This window comes from Trichechus manatus, unplaced genomic scaffold (genome assembly GCF_000243295.1).
Source record: "Trichechus manatus latirostris isolate Lorelei unplaced genomic scaffold, TriManLat1.0 scaffold00195, whole genome shotgun sequence".
Taxonomy (NCBI): Eukaryota; Metazoa; Chordata; class Mammalia; order Sirenia; family Trichechidae; genus Trichechus; species Trichechus manatus.
In genome coordinates, this window is record NW_004444131.1 from 2,727,824 (window position 1) to 2,752,309 (window position 24,486).

Sequence of the window (24,486 nt, forward strand, 5' to 3'; positions counted from 1 at the left end):
GATTTCTTTAGCTTTCTCAATGCAGGTTGGTACATATATGATTATTTTATGACAAAATTTCACACGGAATATTTCTTCCAAGGAAGATCAATCTTACTTTTTCTCTGTCACACTTAGAATTTTTGACAAGTTAGTTTTCTAAGTACTCATAAAAGTCGTGTCACAAGAAGGAAAATAAATTTCATTCTAAAGAACTAAATAAAAAGAAGCCAAGGAATCAAAATGATGGGAAAAGATCATTCCTGGACAGGAATATTTACACTGTTATTTCCTAGAATAAGCACTGGAAAGATCACTTTCTGAATAAATTATGGCTATCAATTTTTATGACTTCACAGGTGCAATTAAGTCCTATAAATATTTATTAGGCAAATATTGTATGCTTGCTTGGGCTAATAAAGGATACATATTTATATATATATATTTACACATACAAATACATATATATGTATTTGTATTTGTGGGTGAATACAGATATATATATATAGCTATAGATATATTCCATTTCATACTTCCAATAAGGGTTATCATGAAAACATAATTTATGTGTATTCTGTTTTTCCTTAGGAAACGCTTGCTGAGATTTGACTTAGTGTACTCATAGCATTAAAAAATTTAATAATGAATTTCAGAAATGTCACGAGTATTTATTAAAACTGAGTGTCCCTCAGCATAGAAACGTTGGAAAGAAAAAACAATGGTGAAAGTATCACTAAATAAGCAACAGATATTTTGTAAGTGTAACTCAGAACTTATGTATCAAGTCTTTTCCGTAAATATTTGCAATACTGCAGTATAATATTTTAGCAAAAATATTGAGAATCATTGATGGTGACTGTTGAGTACAACAAACTACTTCTCTCTACATTTATGTATGGTTGAAAATATTCATAATAAAAATTACACAAAATTTTTTAAGCATCTGTAACTTGTGAATTTATAACCAAAAAAAACAAACCTGCTGCTATTGAGACGATTCCGACTCACAGCGACCCTGCAGGACAGAGCAGAACTGCTCCATAGGGTTTCCAAGGAGCAGCTGGTGGAGTTGAACTACTGACCTTTTGGGTAGCAGCCAAGCTCTTAACCACTGTGCCACAGGAGTCCGAATCTGTAACGGGGGTGAGTAAACTGTGGCCCTCAGGCCAAATCTGGAACATACTGTTGGAACACAGCTATGTCCATTTGTTTACATATTGTCTATGGCTGCCTTTATGCTACAATGGCAGAGTTAAATGGTTGCAACAGAGACCCTGTGGTCCACAAAGTCTAAAATATTTACTATCTCGTCCTTTATAGAAAGAGCTTGTGGGCCTTTGATTTACAACATGAATATCATACACTTAAGTACTATAATTTTCAAAGAAACTTCAACAAAGTTTTTGTTAAGTGGTACATTAATACCTCCTAAAGATGGCCTAGGAGCCCTGATGGCGCAGTGGTTAAGCACTGGGCTGCTAACTGAAGGGTCAGCAGTTTGAACCCACCAGCCACTCAGCAGGGAGAAAGACGTGGCAGTCTGCTTCCATAAAGATTACAGCACTGGAAACCCTGTGAGGCTGCTCTACTCTGTCCTATAGTGTCGCTATGAGTCAGAATTGACTCAATAGCAATGAGTTTTCGGTTTAATGAAGGCTACTGAAATCTCTAACGCTATAAACTTACCATTTACTAGTAATGAAAATTGAAAATGTCTTTCTCTATAAAGTACGGAGAAAGATTATTTAGTTTTATTTATATAAAAAATCATTTATTTTAATTTTAAAACAATAGTTTAAAGCTTTTAGTTTATATAAATATTTTAGGTCTTTAGTACACTTTGTTGAGTTTTTCAGTGATTAAACTGTTAGAAACTCAATTCTCTTCTCGTTCTTATTCTCTCTTGTTCTTTTCAGAAAGTAAATTTACCTACCAAACTATCATACGAGATCCTTAAATCCAGGAATAAAGGAGGAAATCATAATCATACTATTTTCCCTGGTCTATTTTTCTACACTTCCCTAGTAATACTCTGCTCCTTGAAAAAATATAGATAAATAAATAAAGTAGAGGAGGTCCTTTGCAAGGGGCAAAGGGAAATGGATTTCAATTTTCATTATGAAAGGCTTATGGCGAGACAGATGCTCTATGCTAAAATGCCACTATGACTCTACCAAAAACCTTTGGATTAAACTGCAAAATCATGATAAACTTGACAATTCAAATGAAATGAAGAAGGAAAAATGACTGAAAATCTGTTCACTAATATGGAGGTGGGGAGAGATCTGGTTTAGACATTTTATTCATATAGATTTAAAACCAACAGACCAAAATACAGTTTGGATTCCATGTAATAATCATTTTGTCCCAGGTTTTTGCAATTTAATTCACTTAGACAGACTGTATATTGTGCAAAAAATGCTTTTTATCTAAGACCTAACATCTTAAAACATTATAAAAACATATGGTTCAATTAGATGATAAAATTTACCATCTCACTATGAAAGCTATCTAATGTTTGTAGTTAAAATCTGGACATCATTATTATTTTTAAAATCACAATAAATTATTCTTCCCTTTCGGTAGTTGCAGGCTGCTTACATTAAACATGTTCCTTAGTTTACCCAGGCAGCACAGTATATAAAGTCATGTCCCTTAACCTGAGCAGTTCAATTTGGCTTTCATGAACATTAGCTTAGACAGGAGTTATTTCTTAAAATTACTGAATACCATTAACTCCAAAAACTAATTACTCTTGTACACATGTGAACTATCCAGTAATGTTTTTTCTGTAGCCCTGCCTCAGAATTTCAGTGAATTTTATGTTTGATAAGAAAAATAACTGCTTAGTGAGGGCTGAGACTACAGTTAATTGCCTTACACTATGGTTAATCTTATGATTTATTGGATGTAATTTCTATAATCTATCATTTACTCTACAGAATATGATAACTTGGACCATGTCTACAATAATCTTTACATATGTATGTGGGACACATATTTTTCAAGCAGGCTAAAACTAATTACTACTGCAGGTTTAAAAGGTGAATTGAAGCTAATTAGTACTAAGTGGTGGAACTACATCAAACTGGATCAAGAATAATTAAAACACTATTCCAAACTAGTAATAATAAATCATGAATGCTCTATTGTGCAAAGCACATTAATGACACATAAAAACTTTCCTCTGATTATTTTCATACAGTGACATAAAAAAGTAAAATCTACTGTAAAGCAAACTAGTTCAATATAATCCATTGTTTCTATGGAACAATTCAGGCAGCATTTTAGAAGCAAGCCCTAAATAGTAAAAAACCTTTAAAACAGGTTCACCAAGCTAAGATAAGGCACAATATATACTAGATAGTCAAATCCAATTTCAGGTAACTATGACCAAATTTTGGGGTCTAAATAAGAGTTAAGATTTTCCAAGTTAATGATAATAATGCTGGTCACTGTCCTTCAGTGACTTTTTTTTCTATTTTCACCATTATCTTTCAAACCAAAATTGCTATTTGGCAAATCACTTCTCGAATGTTAACCTAGAGATCACACAGATGATTTAAAAACTTAATATCCTACAATAAGAGAACATGATTTGAGGATTGTGATATTTTAAAAAATGTTATAAAACATTCCTACATAAATACAATTAAGTAAGCAAATCTAGGTGGTTTTAGCAATTCTGAAGCACTAAATTATATTTCCATTTAGTATGTACTGCAGTGATAAATTTCTTCTAACGAACATTTTTCTTTTTATACAATTTGATTTCCCACAATGAAAATGACTATGCAAGACTGGAATAGTTATGTTTACATGCAATATGACTGGCAGCTCTATAATTGTGATAAGCTCCTCGGCCCACGGTTTCTATGGCAACAGTCTAACTGTCCATTCTTACCTGCTTTCTGGTCATCCACTGTATTGAGTTTAGTCTCGTCAGCTACTGTTAAAAGGTAAATGTATAATGGTTAGCCCAGTTAGTTCCCACAGCCCAACATGCTTCAACCATTCCCAGGTTTTTGCAGTTAGGTGATAATTCTTAAATACTTCATGCAAATAACATGAAACATCAAGCTAATATTCATAATCAAAAGAGATTTAAAAAAGCAGTGTCTCCATGCAATATGCCAGTCATTTCATCTCACAGGCATGTGGGTTATTTATATGTTAGCATATCATAATTAGCCAAGGCAATTCATCACCAAATTTTTCTTTTATGCATGTGATAAATTAATGCTTTTAGTCTTAAAGTACAGCCACCAGAGAACAGCATAAATAAGTTACAGTTGATTAACAAAAGTTTTTGAAATCATTCAAAAATTTATAGATATGATTAATTACTTTTTTTCCTCCTTTGGAGGGTTTGGATTTAAAGAGAGACACTACCTGATTGGTGTTTGATTGAAAAACTATGGTTATTTTCCTTCTTGCATTTGTTTCCAAATACTTTCTACAGTAAGTATTCTCTCAAATCATTACTTCAATTAAATGTCTTAATTATCAACATGTAAGAGCTTCTAATAAATAAACCTTAAAGAATAGCAATGAAAGGCAGATATCATGAAGTAACCAAATTCTAGACATGGATTGAGATAATGGTTTCTCTCCAAAGCATCTTCCTCTAGTCCAAAAAATCTGATAACCAACCAAATACTATTTCAAGGTAATTGGTTTTAAACAGCCAAAGTGTTACAACTTATTTCACTTTTTATAAATATAAATGAATATAGCATGATATGCATATGTGTTTGTTTCCTTTTCTCATGAGAAAACATATATAAACATACTGCATATTATGTAAACATGCCACTTATGAGTAATACGGTTATCTCAAACTCAGAGAAAAACTAATTTTTGCCAAATTGCCACATTTCATATTTATTCCCTCTATTTCTCAAAGTAAACAGACATGTGTTTGAGACCATCAATTTTATCTTGAAAGCATCTAAACCTTATTTAGATAAAGATTCATGGAGATTGTACTCACTACCTAAATCCATGCTTTTTGATTTTCGCGTTTTAACGAAATCCAATTGACTGGCATCTGAAAATTGCTTTGTGCGTTTTTCTGACATACTCTGGCGTCCAAATCCTTCTCGTTGAAAAGCAAGAACTGGATCTACATCGGGGCTCAGAGAGCTGTTGTGAAGAGAAAGATAAACATAAAAAATATTTATTAAAAATAAAGACAAACCATTTAGGAAAGTTTCCATATACGTCAATGCGTATATAAACATATTCCTTACAAAAACTTAAACTAGACAACACAAATAGTCCATTAAAAATAAACAAATAAACAACTGTTGTTACATAGGAAGTGACAGAAAGACAAAGTTGATGTACAGTCATTCTTTCTCCCTGTGAGCTCTCTCCTCCACTATTTCTCTCTCCCAGTTTCTTCTATTTGACAATACATTCTTATTTTTAAGTGATTATCAAAACTGAGACTGGTATTTCTAGACATTGGAAATACTGGATATTTGAGGAAAGTTGTCATATATTATATAAATATATGCGGAGCAAACATGTAACTATATGAATCTCAACTTAATAGAAACTTCAGAAAGGATGTCTTTTAGCCCTATCATATATCGTATGTTTCAGGGAGAAAGACAAAAAAAGAAGGAGGATGAAATACTTGTACGGTATGTAGTTTCATGAAATTATAGATTATCTGCAATATTTAATCCAGAAGATGAAATCAATTCAGCAAACCTTTGTAAGAACCTATTCTGATTAAGGGTGTGCTGGGTACCAAGGTCACAATAATCAATAAGAAAAGATTCTTGTTCTCTGTAAGTTCATAAGAAAAACACCAAACCAAAAACATGAAGCAGACGCTGTAGATGCACAGATGAGAGAATAAACAGAATTTTAGGGAGTCAGGAAAAGCATGACTAAGGTTAGATAACATTTGATTTGGGTGACACCAACACAGTGGCTTAAGCAAAGATGATAAATAAGTATATGGTAGATAACTGGTAACAAGAGAAATCATGATTTGTTTCTCCAGTGACAATGGTTGGAGATGACAGTGAATCACTCTTATTTTGTTTAGTCCTATATGTAAACCACTGTAAACTGGTGTTCTGAGCACAATCCATATGGTGAAAATGTTTTTTCTATGTGCTAGGCACACTGAGTAAATAAATACACTACTTTCCTTTCTCAGGGCCAAGCTATCTTATCTATCTGCCAGTGGGGAGGAGGCTACACAGCAAAGGACTGAGAATGAGAAGTGCCACTTCCACTATGTCAACCGGGTTTACAACAGCCTGCAATTTACTGTGCATGGAATGATAGTAGGCTCTTAAAGAAGAGCTAATCCGAAAGCTGTGAATGCTAGAATGCCAAGGAAAATACTCTGCCACTGAGTTAAGACCTTAACTATTTTGAGCCCATATTTCCTAATACATTCAATAAAGACAACAGTTGTCTCACACATTCTTACAAGGCTAATAACAGAATTCAGTGGTGAAAACCCTTTGTAAATTGTTTAAACACTATATAAAATAAGTTATTATTACCCAACAAAGACTATTTATCCTAAATGATCAAACTAATACAAATTATGTAACAGAAATCTAACCAGTTGCTGTCAAGTTCACTCCAACTCATGACCACCCATATGTGTCAGAGTAGAAATGTGCTCCACAGCATTTTCAATGGCTGATTTTTTTAAAGTAGTTTGCCAGGCCTTTCTTCCCAAGCACCTCTGGTTGGACTCAAACTGCCAAGTTTTCAGTTAGTAGTCAAGTATATTAACCATTTGTACAATCAGGGCCTCCAATGGAAATCTAGGGTCCTTAAAAGTCACACAAAGAAAATGTACAGTGTTTCTCAATCTTTTCCAGAAAGCACAAAGTAAGGTCATAAGAATGAGACATGATAAGTGCTCAATATTTAAGGAGGCGCTCACTCTCAAGGTTGTCCAAGTACAGGGCCAGCACCTGAGAATGAGTGTCTCCTTAAATTTTGTACCCTAGACACCTTACTTGCCTCACCCTAATCTTGACTCAGGTACAGAGTAAAGAGAAGATGTATCCTACAGCACTCAGAGTTCAGACCAAGGCAAGAACAATTTTTTAATAAAACACTATGTTATGTCTTAAGAAATGGTATTTTGTTTGCATTCTACTCCAAATCTTTTTGTTTTCAATATAATGGTATTGTTCGTCTCCAAAACTCTGAATAAATTGATGTTCCAAGAAGAAGCAGGGTCATGTTTATCTTGAAGTCTCAGGTGCCCCCTTTACACACTACAAAGCTTTAGTGTATATGGCTTGTAATTTCCAGAGCACATACATACCAGTTCAAGAAACCCAATTCTACAAGTGAAAACTTAAAACTCACGTGATGAGATCTATGACCCAATTTTGCAGCAGCAAAGTCTAAATAATATACTTCCAATAACAGCAATTCTTTTATTTATAGAAAGTATATAAAATCTAGGCCCACTCACTGATATCTCCAACAATTCTGCACATGCTAATAAACTCTTGTTTTGTATCATGCAGAATACATGGATTGGAAAAAGGTATACTGGATTAGTTGAAAATTAAAAGTTCAGCCATTTGCCATATTTCACCTTCCACAATTGTGTAGTGAACTGTAAACATACAGCATATAAAATGTCAAATGAGTTTGTGAGTTAGTAAGAGTCTTAAAATAACTAAATATTCTTAAACCATGACATAATTAATTCTTGCCTATCAATACACCCATTAAACTAATTTCCGATACGGTAACACAGTATATGAGAATATTTAACAAGTCAGGCTGCAGGACTGGCAGCTAATTCTTTAAAGAAAGTAACCATATCCTGACCCCCAATGTTATTAAAATTCCAGTTATTAATCCTATCTTATTGCCCTTTTGTTTTCCTAACATTTTCATCAAGGATTAGGGAGATATTGTTGGGCTGGCAAAGCTTACATTTTCTGCTGTGATTCAAAACAGCTGCCATTCTTGTTTGGATAACCCTTCATTCATATTCTTTGCCTCACTCCACAGTCCCCACAGCAAAATCACACAAGTCCACTCCGTTCTACAAATCCCCTTAGGGAAATTAATGCAACAACCTAACCCTGCTAGTTATTTATTTATATCCACCCATACAGTGCTTTGTAAGGCCCCAGACTGATCTGTTCCTATAACAACCTTCACAATTTCTCATCATGGTAGAGATTCAAAGGCTTTTTGTCCCTTCGATGAATACTGCAAATATCTAATCCTTACTTTCTCTGTTGTTGCTTTCACTTTCAGAAAGAGATATAAATGGCAGTGGTAAATGCAATAGCATCTGCAGATTTCAAACGGGTTTTTATTTCATATTGTCATTCTCTCCACCACGTGTAACCAAAAAACTCATTCAAAGATAAGCTATTATCATGCAGGTCTGAATGCAGCTCTATTTTTAAAGCCTATGTTTTTAACAAGAGAATTAAAAAAGGAAAAGAAAAGCTAGAGATGGACTTTTCAAGAGCCCAGCTAACAGGTGAGATTATTCCAAGAGAACATCTGCAGAATTAATGGAAAAACAGAACTGCTTTTGTGTATAGTGTTGGGGGGCCTGGTAGTGGGGCTGGAGCAGATTACTTTGTTAAGATCATCACTACAATGTTAACATAAATAAATGACAGTCCCCTGGACACTTCCTATCTCACATAAAATGTTGACACAAGACTAGGGCAGAGGAGAAAGTAGAAATGGCTAAGTAGTAAAGGAACAACGCCATAACATTTAAATAGAATTTTGCTGATGTATTCATAAAAGACCCCAGAGAAAGGGCAACAAGAAAATTCTGGCATAATGCTTCACATGGTTTCTGTTAATTATCAGCACAGCCTTACAAGGGCATCCCTGAGAGGGACCTTTCCTTTTGCTTATTGATGTATATAATTACTAGGCATGCAAATTAAGGCAAAAGTCCACATTTATGTGCCACACATTGGCTCAATAATATCAAATGCTTTCCTGTATTTCGAAAGATACAGGGAAAAAAACAGCATGAGACTGTCCCCAAAGTCACTCTGTTAGAAGCAAGTGAAAGACATTTTAAACAGTATAGTTAGAGCACTCGAAAAAGAAAACCTAGAGCCTCATCTCACTCCTAGCATATGGCAAAGTATTAGTTTTGCCACACTCATCTTGTTTTTACAATCTCTCAGGCAATGTAGGAATTTGCTTAAATTTGTTAATTTAACAGAAATACAAGTCATCAAATTAACACAGTTCTAAAATATTAATAACCTATAGCAAATTAATAACCTAAAGGAGCCCTGGTGGCGCAGTGGTTAAAAGCTAGGCTGCTAACCAAAAGGTCAGCAGTTTGAATCCACCAGCCGCTCCTTGGAACCCTATGGGCAGTTCCCATAGAGGAACCCCTACAGGGTTGCTATGAGTCAGAATCGACTTGATGGCAATGGGTTGGGTTTTTGGTATGGTTTATAGCAAAACTTACAAACAAATGAGTAGGGTTTTTTGTTTAGTGATATTTTTGTTGTTGTTCTGACTAAATTACTAACTATAGCACTAGAAAGACTGTAACAATTGTGCAAGTTTAAGGAGGGTGGGAATCTTTTATTAAAAGTGTCCTAATTAAGAGTATAAAAACCACGAAAACAGAGCACTGCTTAAAAAAAAAAACCACATACAAACTGGCAAACTGTGCTCTGCGCTAAACCATTTAAACGTAAAATTAAATGTGATTGCAACTAACTCGTGTTTTCAAACCTTGGACTGTGATCTTACCATTCTGCAGAGTCGCTAACTGCAGCCGTGGCCCATGCACCAGGGTCTGCCGTCACGAATCCCACATCATCACGGGAGCTAGAAGACGAGTGGTCAGAGAGATGTGGAGGAAGGACTGGCAACCTGTCATCTTCTATAATGACAGTGTCATCTTGGGGCATATTTACTGTGGGGGACAGCTGGTATTTACCTGTCCAGTGAAAAGAGAGAAATTATAGGCATTGAAATAAGTGTTACATGCATCAAGACTTTGCTACATTAGAGTCTAAACTCCCACACATCAGCTCAACCTGAAGAACAAAATAGAATTTAGCACACTTTTCATAAATGATTGTCAAATGGACACCTGGGCTCTACAGCTCTGACACTACAGCTATGTAGCTTTGAGAAGGCTGTGTAATTTCTCTGGTTTTAAGTTCCCTATCTTAGTTTCTTAAGACCAGAGATAATCTCCAAACTGCCTTCTAATGTGATTCTAAATTGTGAAAGTCCTTGGAAAAATTTTACCAGGAAATAGCGTAGGAAGAACTACAAACTTAATCAATCATTCATGCATTTATTCATTCAGCACCTACCACCTACCAGGTATTCTAAGTAAGACACATCTCTGCCCTTACAGAGCTCACAGCCTACTGAAGGAGAAAGACGTAATCAGAGCATGGCAATGGGAGCAAAAGTACAGTGGCATTCACCAGTGTTGGCAGCTGGAGATAGAAGGGCACTGGGAATCTTAACAAAAGTTAATGTCCAACTGCTCTGACCGGGATCACAACAGAGGGTCCTGGACAGAGCTGGAGAAGGATGTAGAACAAAATTCTAACTCACAAAAAAATACCAGATTTACTGGCCTGACAGACTGGAGAAACCCCGAGAGTATGGCCCCCGGATACTCTTTTAGCTCAGTGGTGAAGTCACTTCCGAGGTTCACTGTTCAGCTGGGGATTGGACAGCCTCATAAAACAAATCAAGACTAATGAGGCACAGCAGTCCAGGGACAAGGACTAGAAGCCAGGAGGGGACAAGAAAGCTGGTGATACGGAACCCAAGGTTGAGAAGGGACAGTGTTGACATGTCGTGGGGTTGTTAACCATTGTCATAGGGCAATATGTGTACTATTTAATGAGAAACTATTTGTTCTGTAAACCTTCACCTAAAGTGCAGTAAAAATTTTTTTAAAAAAATTAACATCCAAGTTGGGTTTCTAATAATGAAGGTGTTTTTTTCTGCTAGAAGAAATATGACATTTATTTTAGAACTGGCAACAACATCATCAAATACGTGATGGTGAAAAGGCCAAGGTGCAGTCAGGTAACAATTCAAAGATGGATATGCCCACCTAACAGCCCACAGGTGAGAATGGCGGGAGTGATCTTGTAGGGGAAAGACTTGGATCTAACTGCAAAGAGGTTTTCAGGTCATTACAGAGCAGCTCGTACATTTTTATTTATTCAGTTAAGATACATTGTTCTGGGTAAGGAAAAACTCACAACTGTCTATATGGATCAGTTCCTTGCAGGAAAATCTGCTCAGGCTCATGGCTCAGCATTTCACAGCCTTTCTTGGGACAAATTTGTTTCGAGGCCCTGAAACCTTAAAGATAAATCTGGGGTTCAAACGATGCCACCATCTTCCTAAAAACAATCTACTGTTCTTCTGGCTTCCTCCTCAAGCCTTCTGCAACGCTTCTCTGAGCAAGAACACGTTGACAAGGTTTTGGTCTGTGTGGATAACAGGCGAGGGGCCATATGCACAGAAATCATTCATTACTGGATGATGCAGGCCCCAGGCCAGCACTCCCAACAAAGCAAGGGGAGGTACGTAATTTCCCTATCCACATCACAGGATGATGGAAAAACTATCATTTTATGTCCACTTTCCTAATCTGTTAGGTCAACTATGCAGAGTTCCTACACAAATAAAAGACTAATCCTGCATTAGCCTTATGGCTGCAATTTGCCAAGATACTACTACCATTATACTCAGGGCACACATTAGCTTTATTATAATTTTTTTTTAATAGTACAACAGCCATGTATAAGAAGTTTATTAACATTTGAACATTAGTCTTAGATTTATTTTTTAAAATAACATTCATAAGAATACATAAATGATAATTTTTGTTTTAACACTATACTAGCAATTTGGGGATGCATCAATAGGCTTGAAGGATTTTTCAAAGTATATATTTTTCTAGACATGTGAGCAAAATAAGCAAAAAAATTACTCAAGTTATTGCATATCTTTTCAGAACCACCCACAAAAGTGAATTTGCTAGAAATTTCAAATGCATTCATTATTTAGTGACAAGTACTTTGTAACTGGAGAAATATTTTATGTTTACTAAAACCTATAATCAGTATTTTATCAGGAAAATTTTACTTTGATTTCAAATGCACCCATTTTGACAAACTGTGAAAAGTGGCAACTTTTGACAAGCATCCATCCTTTAAATATAAATCAAGTTTAATGTTTAATCATTTCCCTTTCCTAAATTCAAATCACCCATTTATTCCTATTCTAGTTTTAGGATGTTAGGATATTAGTCCAGAAACCTGTTCAACAAAATACCACATGCATAAGTAAGATGGGCCATTCTAGCAGCATTAACCAAAAAAAAAAAAAAGTTTCCTTATCAAAACATACTTTTTTATTCTCAAAAAGAATACATTATTTCAAAACCAGAATTATCCCTGATAACAGTTCACCACCAATAAAGCACGCATCACAGTACTAAATACCACATCCTCATCTGGGTATAATTTATTGGAAGGAAATATTAACATGTACCTATTAATACACCCATTTTCAAACACAAAAACTAAGTGTTAACTCGTGTTTACACAATATATTCTGAGACTCAACCTATTAGGCAATATAGAACACTAAGTGGTTCTTTATATAATAATCCTTTTTTTATAATATGGTTGTATCTAAGTGAACCAAAATTTTGAACAGAAATAAATCACAAAATATCAAATAGTAAAACAATTTAGCATTTTTCTCTCATTCGTGATTCTGGAGGTGAATATTTCACAAGATTCAGGAATTATTTTCTATCAATTTTCCATTTCTTTACATGCTTGACAGGAACATAATTTTGAGATCTGGCTCCAGGAAGTATTTGCGTAATGGATAACTAAACTACTTAACTGCATATTCTCCCAACCTCCACCTGGGCAACACCATAATTTCTTAGTTATTTTGCTAGTACTTGGAACATTATAAATGTAAAACCTTCTAAGAAAGCCTTGAGAAGCCTTCCATCTGTTTTTTTGATCGATAAACTTTCCTCTTTCCACACCTATTTAACCAACAACCTACAAACAGACATATACCAGCCAACACCTTATAGAGAAGAAGTGAAACAATGAGATACGGAATGATTGTTTACTAAACATTTATTTATTGGTAAGTTTACATAGGATGCAACACCACACGTGACACCAGAAACAAATGAAATGACTAAAATTTTGCCAGTGATCTGACTCATACATACATGCAAAAAAAAAAAAAAGAATCGTGTTCCGTTTTTCTCTACTGGATTTCTAACAAAATGGAAATATTCTGAGCACAATTATTGTTTAAACTCACCACAAACATATAAAGACAGCAATTACTAAGATTAAATTTTAAAATTGATACAATAAATTTCGCTTTTGTTTTAAACAGAAAAATTCTTCGGTAAAAAAAGTTGAAAAAAATGTAAGGTCCCATGCTCCCAAATGTCAACGTGTGATGTATTTTATAAAGTGAACATGGTGGCTGCATTAGCTATACCTATTATGGTCATTGCTGTCATTATCGTCTTCATCATCATCATCATTTGTTAAGATAGCCCAACAATCTGGAAAATATATTTAAGGCTTTTAAAAGGAAGAAATCTTAGAGAGGCTCACTATGGATTACTTTTTGGTGAACATCCAGGTCTACTCTTGAAAAACCCATGATAGCAGAAAGTCAGCCAAGACAGAGAAGAGCTGGAGAAATCTTGCCTTTGGTCACAGCTCTGACTGACACCACTAAAAGCTAAGGAGCCTAATCACGTTCAAGTAATACAGGACTAACGAGTCAAAAAATATACATCTTAATTTCAGTTCAGAAGCACAGAATCTGTTCAGCTTCAGTCAACTCCCTGAATTTCTTTGGTCCATAACTCCCCTGAATAAAAGATAAGTTGGTTGGAATACAGGATTTCTAAGGTTGTCTTCAAGGATTAATTTCTTTGCTTTTTAGATTATAGTGGTTTCCAGGATGGAATATCTTTTAGAGACTGTCTAATGCATTTTGCTTTAAAATGTGGATACTTAGGAATTGATGATAATAAAGAAAGAACGTCATTAACTATTATTGATTGATGCAAAACTCATTGCCATTGAGTCGATTCTGACTCAAAGCGACCCTAAAGGACAGAGCAGAACTGCTACATAGGGTTTCCAAGGAGCAGCTGGTGGATTTGAACTGCTGACATTTTGGTTAGCAGCCAAATGCTTAACCACTGCGCCACCAAGGCCCCTTAAGCATTTCCTAGAGAAGGTTATTTTTACAAATAGGAAATAGCCTAAAACAAAATAAAAAAAACCACCACAGGATTTTGGGTCTCAGTCCCTTTATCTGTTAAGCGGGTCAGTTTAGCTGATGAAATTTGACATCCTTTTAATTATAATGTCTCTTCCTTTATAATCTGTTTTTTAGACTCCTATCTCTTCTGGGATGTGTGCCATTAAAAGTGGGTCAGAAAGCCTCAACTCTCCTTCTTTTGGCCTAGAGTCCTACATGGAGAATATTTTACATGAAATTTCACCCTGTTCACATAAAATTAATCAGTTCTTAATTCAATCAACTGGAATGTACAAGTTCTCTTTGAATCATAGCAGATCATGAAGTAGATACTACCACCTCTACCAATGTCTACACAGGAGTTATCCTTAATGTATATAAGACTACCATTAACTAACCAAGATCTGTCTGAGACATACCAGATCATGAAGTAGCTACTTTTATCTCCACCAATGTCTACATAGGAGTTATTCAAAATGTATAGAAGATAACCATTAACCAGACAAGGTCTGTCTGAGAAATTTCCACACACCCAAATACTGTGCAGATAACAAATACTATTGTTATTAGTTTAGGCCAATGGCAATTCAGTGCTTGAATATATTTGGTACTCTGTTTTGGTATTTCCTGTTGCAAGGTAACATCTTTTATATAATTTCTAACTTTTAAGTGGGAACTAGCTCAGCACTTGTTTCTTAAGGCCTATGATACTGGGATAGAGGCAGATAAAGACTGAGGAATTCTCGAACCTGCAAAATGCAAGACATATCAAATTTAACATCACATTTCTCAAGGTAAAACTATATAGGATTGATTGCTAGTTTCCAGTGTAACACATAAAAAAAAAAAATCTTAAGAAAATATCCAAATTAGTCAACATCAATTTGGCCTACCATCAAATGGTAATCAGTCTGTCATTCCAGCCCAGAGCAGCAAAAGAACACGCACAGTATATCACAGAGCATGCTGCTGGGAGGGGAGTTACTGCAAGGGGAAGCATCTGGAATTTTAAAAGTTCATTACATCTCTAGCAGAGGGACGGGGAACAATGTCAACTATAATGCAAACTTGAAGGGGACAAATGAAGCCACAGCTAACAAACCCAGGGCAATCATCTATGAAGAAAATGAAGGAATCCTCAAGCCATATTTACAGCATTTCAAAAGGTCACTAGGTGAATGTTAGGGGCTTTTTTGTGTGTCTGTCTTTTAGTTTTAGTTTTTCGCCTTCCTCTGAAGCACCAGGGATTGGAGGCAGGATGCAGGTTACAGGAACTGGTGGACCAATGGTCTGATTCAGTATGGCAAGTCCTATGTTCCTATAATAAAGGGGAAATTACAGCGTATCACTTTGTATGCACACAGATCCAGGGACACACGCGCTCTCTCTTTCTCTCTCAAGGTGTCTGAATTTTCATCAATAAAAAGTATTTGACAAATATAAAGTTTAACACCAAAGCCAAGAAAGTATGGAAAATTCAACAGCAGTGAACAGAATAACAATTAATAAGCAAAGATTAAATGTGATAAACTAATTATGCCTGGCACCTAACAGATGTTCAATACATTTAGCATCCTTCTCATACTCTCACTTATGCCAAGCAAGCAAGCAGAAAAATGTTGACAAAGTGAAAACAGAGAGCTGGTATGTCTAGTTCTATGTGTAACAAGGTAAGAAAATGAGACCTTAGCCATTTTTCCAAACTAGAAAACTGGAAGGATTAGAGGAAGAACAACAGAAAATTCTAGCAGTAATGCTCATGCATTTGTCCTATCATGCCCAGTAGAAACTTCTTTGAAGGCAGAGATCATTGCTTATTCATCTTTGCATCTACACCAAAAATACACAGACTATGTCTTGTCAATAGCAGGATTTCCATAAACATCCACTGATGAATGAAATAAATTCTTGTTCTAATGATGTTCCATAATGGAAACTTGAATTGCATTAAATGTCCTCAAAATGGAGTTAAATTAGGGTTTTCTTTTAAATGACAGTCTTGCAAAATATACCAGCAAGAAAAGTGTTTTATGTCAGGTGCTCTTTTAATCAAAACAGCTTCTTGTATTTTAAATTTAAAAACTCTCACAAGCTAATCCCAAGATGAGCAGCTCAGTAAATCCAACCACTCCTGTGGCAAAGCAAGTCGTTATGGACAGGATCTGTTAGCAGGAAGCTGAACTGCCGAAGAACAACTGCTAATAACCTCATTATCCACGGGGGCCACACAGACAGTATGGTGTTGAATCCACACAAAGGATGCAGAAAATTAGTTTAAGGATTTAAAAACTAAGGTTTAGAAAAAGAAATAGAACGAAAATACATAACATCTTATTAAGGACAAACCAAATAAAAGTGAGTTTTTCATGTATGTATGCATATACATATGTGTATATACATATTTATTCCTCTCCTTCTAAGCAAAGCTATTGTGAATGAGACATAACTTTTGAATCCTTCTTGGTGTAAACCAATATAGCTCGGTTTTGTTTTTTTTTAAACACAGCTTTATTTATCATCTCAAACAAGCTAAAAACACCTGGATCAAGGAAAAACATGTCTATATGATCTTTTTTTTTTCTCCCCATGTCTCAGGACCTAAAACTCACTTAACCAATCAATTTATTGATTTATTTTCTTCACATTCATGCTTCCTGAATGATTATAATGAACCTGTTATTTTTCCCCTTGAAAATATGGACCTTCTTTCTATTAATATTACACTAATAACCTCTCAGTGAACCACTGAAAACATTAAATAAGATGTGATAAACAGAGTTTACCTGACTTACCCATTATCCTACTGAGGGCAGCATTTCTTGTGGGTGATTCATCCAGCCCCTCTATCCCACTGTAGAGGGAATGGGAAATTCTCCGTTCTCTGTCATCCAGTACTGTTTCAATGGGCAGCTCAGGTCCAGGGGGGCTCCCAGGTGACTTGAGCTATAGAGAAAGGGGACAAGGAAGAATCAGTACTGGAGGTCCATCTAGCAGCATGGGGGAATTATAACAACTTGCCCAAGGCCTGTATCCAACTGGGTACCAAATGAACTAGAACTTTTCACCCTCTACCAAAATAATTTGTGATGACAGCTATGCCTAATGACCAACTTTCTGTGCCACTCTGCACTGTGCCTCCCATGAAGTTCTGTCAGATTTCAACCACTGGAGGAAAAATATGTATATTAAAAGCTTTTTTTTTTAAATCTTGTTGCTTATTTTTTTCAATTTGACTGTTAGTATATGCTGAAGTCAATTTAAGTTGTAGTTTAATTCAGTATTCTTTATGAGCTCTATACTCTGCACAGAGCATGCTTTATCAGAATGGAAGCTGGAATTGGCTATACTTTTCACAGAGTATGTAAATACACCAAAGAAATTAACACGAACTTTTGCATGCATTTGGTGAAATATTTCCTCCTCTACAAGACCTGAAGACACCATTTATCAGCGCAGTTATCTTGAACCATTCACTGAACCTAAATTTCTTCTGCTATAAATTAAGAATAATCATTCTATTCTCTTGTTGTGAATAATCGAGACCAGCACTTTAATAGCATACAGAACAACCTGAAAGTAAGGAGCAAATATTCTCCTGAAATCAAAGATATGAGTATTTCCACAACATATACTAACCTACTAAATAAGCAAAAGAATACAGGTTAATTTTTGTGATTATGAATTAAAATGGTATGTGGCAACTTTAAAACAGCACTGTCTTATAAGTCATATACTTCATGGAAACAATATGATTAAGGGATTTAAATTAAGGCCTTGAAGCAAATCTGCTTCAAGAGGAAACAAAGCACACTTAACTACAGTCCTCACAACACAGGCTCTGAGGTTAACCCAACAAACTAACACCTTACAACACATTGGTACTGGCATGGTGATGGAAGGGGGGCAGGGGCACAGCACAACACAGCAAAGTGGGAGAGAGACGGCTGTACATTCCAAACAGATGAAACCACAACTGTAGCTGTTCCTTCATTTGAACAAATTATTATTTCTGTTAGAAGCTACCATCTGTTTAATATAAATGAGACATTTAATGAAGTTCCGAATTGCAGACTTATCTCTCCCAGTTTGATAAGCACTGGGGAGATTTAATGCATTGAAGGGTCAACACAATTACAATTGGAGGCACGTCAAACTGCAAGAGAATAATAAACTTGTGGTGCCAGTGAATTAGACTCAATAAGGCTTAAATTGTGAAATGAGTATTTGTTTTATTAGCATTTTTTAAATTGCAGATTACAAATGACAGCTTTGCTGAAAAGTAAATTAAATACTCAAGGTCTCTGATGTAAAGAAATTAAAGAACATTTCTGAAGGAATACTATGTCTAAATTCCAAGGTACTTTGGGGAGCTGAAAACAAAACACAAATAGACAACAAAACTAATCCACCTTGTTTATTTAAGAACAAGTATGTTTGAATTTTTAAAATGAGCAGGTACATTAAACAGATGAGTGCCTGCTTGCTGTATAATAATTTATTTTATAAGAAGACAGCAATATATCCTCAAGTTTGCTTAACAAATGCATTTTGTTGAACTATGCAACTCTGCAATTTTCTGGATGATAAAACCATTATAAAGCTGCTTCATGAGAAGTCTCTAGATATCTAAAGAGACTATTTTTGAATTTCATAAGAGTCAAATGAAAATACCATTAAGAAAAAATAGTACTTGCAGGCTCTTCTAGACAAAAACAATAAGATGCCTATTTGGAAAGAACCATGTACTTGAACATTTTCTTGGGAAAGATTCTACACCTCCCTACCTCCCTCAAACCCATTGCCATCAAGTTGATTCTGACTCACAGTGACCCTAAAGGACAGAACAGAACTGACTCATAGGGCTTCCAAGGCTGTAAATCTTTATGGAAGCAGACTGTCACATCTTCGTCCCCCAGAGTGGCTGGTGGGTTCGAACCACTGACCTTTCAGTTAGCAGCTGAGTGCTGTAACCACTGCACCACCAGAGCTCTCCCCTAACTCTCTACTTGTGTCTAAATTGCATCTTAAAGGACAGATTTAAATGAAGACATCAATAGTCTACTACATAAATATTTAACAGAAGACACAATGTCTTTTAATTTATTTTTAATAAAAAAACTGAGGTACACAGTTTTGTTTTAAATCGCTTGATGAATTTTTCTGTAGAAAGAAAATGAGTTGGAGAAAGAGAAATGTGTCAGACTGGCATGATGGAAACATCAAGGGAAGGAAGGCAGAGCCATGTTCTCCTGGAGAGTAGGAAAGGCCTTTCTGCTCCAGGCTGCTCCCAGGCTTTCGCAGGCTCCGTATATTAAAATCTTATTAAAATTAATTAGAAGAAGAAATAAACTTAAACAAAAATAGCAATTTTCGCTTTGTCATTTGTTGGTTGTTTAAAACGCAAAAATTTTCTTCAATCCAACTTAAGTCAGTCCCACATAGCAGTAGTCGTGTTTGACCCTTCAGCTCTACCCCTAGGAAAGCCTTCTTACCCGTTAAAGAACAAAAATGGCTCTTTGTTACAGCAAAAGTGTGAGTCAAGTTTGCCCCGACTCATAGTGAACCCATGTATGTCACAGCAGAACTATGCTCCATTCATAGGGTTTTCAATAGCTGATTTTTCAGAAGTAGATCACCAGACCTTTCTTCTGAGGTGCTTATGGATGGACTGGAACTACCAATCTTTTGGTTAGCAGCTGAGTGAGTTAACCATTTGCACCACCCAGGGACTCCAAGGAAAAAATAAACTAATAATGGAGTCATGTGAGCCAATATTTATCATAACTTTACTTTCAGATGTATAAAAATTGGGGATAATCTCGATGTCTAAAAACAATGTAAGTACATTCAGCTTTTTAAACACATACATTCAAATAACCATATCTCATTTTTATAATCAGAAAATAAGAGGTGGGGCCATAATGGCAGAGTAGTCAGACAATTCCGGTGGTCCCTCTTACAACAAAGACCCAAAAAAACAAGTGAATCGATTATATATGACAATCTAGGAGCCCTGAACAGCAAAGATAAAGTTGAGGAATCAGACTGAATGGCACGGGAAAGGAGAGATGCTTCAGAAGCAGTGAGAAGTTGCCAGATCTGACCTGGCAGGAGCCAGCACCCTGTGGGCCGGATCGGCTAGCATGTGCACTGAGGCAGACAGTGGCATTTGGGATGCTTTTCCACATCGGGAGAGACTGAGCAGCGGAGGGTCTACTCAGGCCTCCAAAGCCAGTGAAAAGTGGCACTCAGTTGGCAAAAGACAAGTACATGTGCTTAACCTACCTCGCAGATCAAAAAAAACACCCCATTTGGAAAGAACATCTCTCCCATTTACTTGCTCCTTCCCCACTCTGCACCAGGTCCCAGGCCAACTTCAGCGACTGCTGCTTCCCCTGGGCTGGAAGTAGGACCCTTCACACACCCTGAGCCATTCTCCTGGACTTGGAGAAGGAAAAAATTAACAAACAGGAAGAAATAATCTGCTGGCTCCCTTAAGCAGGGAATTCAAGGCAGGCACAGCTCCTTTGCCTAGGCACAGGCATAAGGGGTCCACAGGCTTTGAATGCCTTTCAGAGACCTGTGTGGGCTCACTTCAACAGCATAGGCCCTCATTAGCACACTATAACAGGGTATACAACTGAAGCCTAACTTCACTATATCAGCTATATGGTGAGGTGGCAGGCTCCTAACATTTGCCACCACTCTGCTCATTATGCAGGGTCCTCACCGACCCACATCAGGGGCCTCAGGACTGGTGGTTCCACCCATGCTACCTAGCCATATGTGACAGGAGTCCAAGAATACGTGATGCCTCCCAGTCCTTACAGCCAACAGCACTGGGTGCCCACAGCCCAGCTGCAAAACCCACACACCTATGCGCTCTAGGAAACAGGGAAATGCTTTCCTCCCAGACATTCAGGGGCAGCCGTAAGCCCACTGTCTTGCTCAGCACGTGACCCCCTACTACAGCCAGATACCTGTGCCTACTCCAACCACCCCTGCCCATCTAGGACTGTAGGTGAGAGGCTGCACCACACATTTTGTGATCGACTATCTGGACACATGAGCTGAATCCATATGAGAAAAGTAAACGGACTCTTGGGCTCACATACCTACTAACAGATCTAACCACATGGTGACAGAACGTTAGAGCTTCAAAGGCACCAAATAATCAAACTAGCTCACACAAGCAGCCTATCTGAGCATATCAAAACATAACAAAACAGGAACCTAGGACACAGTAAGCAAACATAAAATAAATAAATATAATAACTTATTGATGGCTCAGAGATAACAGACAATATCAAATCACATGAAAAGGCAGACCATGATGGCTTCAGCAAGTTCCTGAAACAAAGAATCAAGAAATCTTCAGGAGGAAGAGAACTTCCTGGGATTACTGGAGGTACAATAAAAAATATTAATATACAGAACTCTTCAAGAGATCAGGAATAAGATTAGTCAAAATGCAGAACAAGCCAAGAAACACACAGACAAAGCAACAGAGGAACTTAAGAAGATTATTGAAGAGCACAGTGACAAATTTAACAGGCAGCAAGAATCCATACAGAGACTGCAATCAGAAATCCAGAAGATTCACAATAAAATTTCAGAATTAGACAACTCAATAAAAAGTTATAGGAGCAGAATTGAGGCAACAGAAGTTAAAATTAGTAAGACTGAAGATAAAGCACTTGACATCAACTTATATGAGGAAAAATCAGATAAAAGAACTTAAAAAAATGAAGAAACACTAAGAATTATGTGGGACTCTATCAAGAGAAATAACCTATGCGTGATTGGAGTACCAGAACGTGGGGATAACAGAAAACACAGAGAGAATTATTGAAGATCTGTTGGCAGAAAACTTCCCTGATGTTGTGAAAGGTAAAAAGACATCTATTCAAGATGCTCATCGAACCCTACACAAGGTAGATTCAAAAAGAAAGTCACCAAGATATATTATAATCAAACTTGCCAAAAACAAAAATAGAGAATTTTAAGAGGACAAAAGTCATCTACAAAGGAGAGTCAATAAGAATAAGCTTGGAGTACTCAGCAGAAACCATGCAGGCAAGAAGGCAATAGGATGACATATATAAACCCTTGAAGGAAAAAAACTACCAGCCAAGAATTATATATCCAGCAAACTGTCTCTCAAATATGATGGCAAAATTAGGGCATTTCCAGATAAACAGAAGGTTAGGGAATTTGCAAAAACCAAACCAAAATTACAAGTAATACTAAAGGGAATCCTCTGGTTAGAAAATCAATAACTTCAGATAACAATCCAAGATTAGAACACAGAACAGAGCAACTAGATATCCCCCCAGATAGGGAAGTCACAAAAATAAATCAAAGCTAAAACACTGAAAATAGGGCAACAGAGAAATCAATATCTGAAAGAGGACAATATTCAAACAAAAAAGAGGGACTAAAAAATGTAGTCATAGATCTTTCATGTGGAGAAGAAGTCAAGATGACATAAAGAAATAAAAGATTGGTTTACACTCAGAAAAATAGGGGTAAATATTAGGGTAACCACAAAGGAAACTAACAATCCTACAAGTAAAAATAAAAAACAAGAAAAACATAAAGATTATGCAAACACAAAACCAACAACAATGAAAAAGATGAAAAGAAAATACATAAAGGAAAATAACTCAGCACAGAAAATTAAGTGGCCCAAAGAACTGTCAACAACACACAAAAAAAGACATCAAAACGACAGCACTAAACACATATCTATCAATAATTACACTGAATGTAAATAGACTAAATGCACCAATAAAGAGACAGAAAGTCGCAGAAAGGATAAAAAAACAAGATCTGTTTGTATGCTGCCTACAAGAGACGCACCTCAGACTTAAAGACAAAAACAAACTAAAACTCAAAGGATGGAAAAAAATATATAAAGCAAGCAACACTCACAAAAGAGCAGGAACAGCAGTATTAATCTCTAACAAAATAGACTTTAAAGTAAAATCCACCACAAAGGATAAGGAAGGACACTATATAATGATTAAAGTGTCGATACAACAGGGAGGAGGACATAAGCATAATAAATATTTAGGCACCCAAAGACAGGGCTCCAAAACACATAAAACAAACTCCAACAGCATTGAAAAGAGAGATAGACAGTTCCACAGTAACAGCAGGAGACTTCAACACACTACTTTCAGTGAAGGATAGAGCATCCAGAAGAAGCTCAATAAAGACACAGAAGATCTTAAGGCCACAAATCAACCCACTTGACCTCACAGACATACACAGAACACTCCACCCAACAGCAGCCAAGTATACTTTCTTTTCCAACACACATGGAACATTCTCCAGAATAAACCACATATTAGGCCATAAAGCAAGCCTTAACAGAATCCAAAGCATTGAAATGTTACAAAGCATCTTTTCTGACCATAAAGCCATAAAAGTAGAAATCGGTAACAGAAAAAGCAAGAAAAAAAAATCAAACACATGGAAACTGAATATCACCTTGCTCAAAAACTACTGAATTACTGAAGAAATTAAGAATGGAATAAAGAAATTCACAGAATCAAATGAGAATGAAAACACATCCTATCAGAATCTTTGGGACACAACAAAAGCAGAGCTCAGATGTCAATTGATAGTAATAAGTACACACATCCAAAAAAACGAAACGGCCAAAATCAAAACATTAATGCTACAACTCGAACAAGTAGAAAGAGAGCAGCAAAACAAGCCTCGGGTACCAGAAGAAAGCAAATAATAAAATTAGAGCAGAATTAAATGAAATAGGAAACAGAAAAACAACTGAAAGATTAAACAGAACCAAAAGCTGGTTCTTTGAAAAGATCAACAAAATCGATAAACAACTGGCCAAATTGACAAAAAAAGAAAAAAAAAACAGAAGAGGAAGCAAACAGCTCGAGTAAGAAATTATACGAGTGATATCACAATAGACCCAGCTGAAATTAAAAGAATCGTAACAGAATACTATGAAAAATTGTACCCCAACAGATTTGAAAACCTAGAGGAAATGAACAAATATCTAGAAATACACTATGTATCTAAACTAAAACAAACAGAGGTAGAACAATTAAATAAACCTGCAACAAAAGAAGAGATAGAAAAGGTAATTAAAAAACAATTAAAAAACTCCCAACAAAAAAAAGCCCTGGCTCCGATGGCTTCACTGGAGAATTCTAC

At 36.0% G+C, this 24,486-nt stretch overlaps 1 protein-coding gene across 8 annotated transcripts in view; it reads right to left on the reverse strand.

The window, feature by feature from the left end:
* PARD3 (par-3 family cell polarity regulator) overlaps positions 1-24,486 on the reverse strand; it is a 651,375-nt gene that overhangs the window by 258,589 nt on the left and 368,300 nt on the right. For 3 of the 8 annotated variants that reach the window (XM_023741944.1, XM_023741945.1, XM_023741943.1), the window contains 4 exons: positions 17,088-17,238; positions 9,739-9,928; positions 5,063-5,124; positions 3,884-3,928 (listed from right to left, as the gene is read on the reverse strand). In XM_023741944.1, the coding sequence (XP_023597712.1) occupies positions 3,884-3,928; positions 5,063-5,124; positions 9,739-9,928; positions 17,088-17,238 (448 nt within the window). Of the gene's footprint in view, positions 1-3,883; positions 3,929-4,972; positions 5,125-9,738; positions 9,929-17,078; positions 17,239-24,486 lie in introns of all 8 variants that reach the window. The other 5 variants (XM_023741942.1, XM_023741939.1, XM_023741941.1 and 2 more) reach the window with 3 other exon arrangements.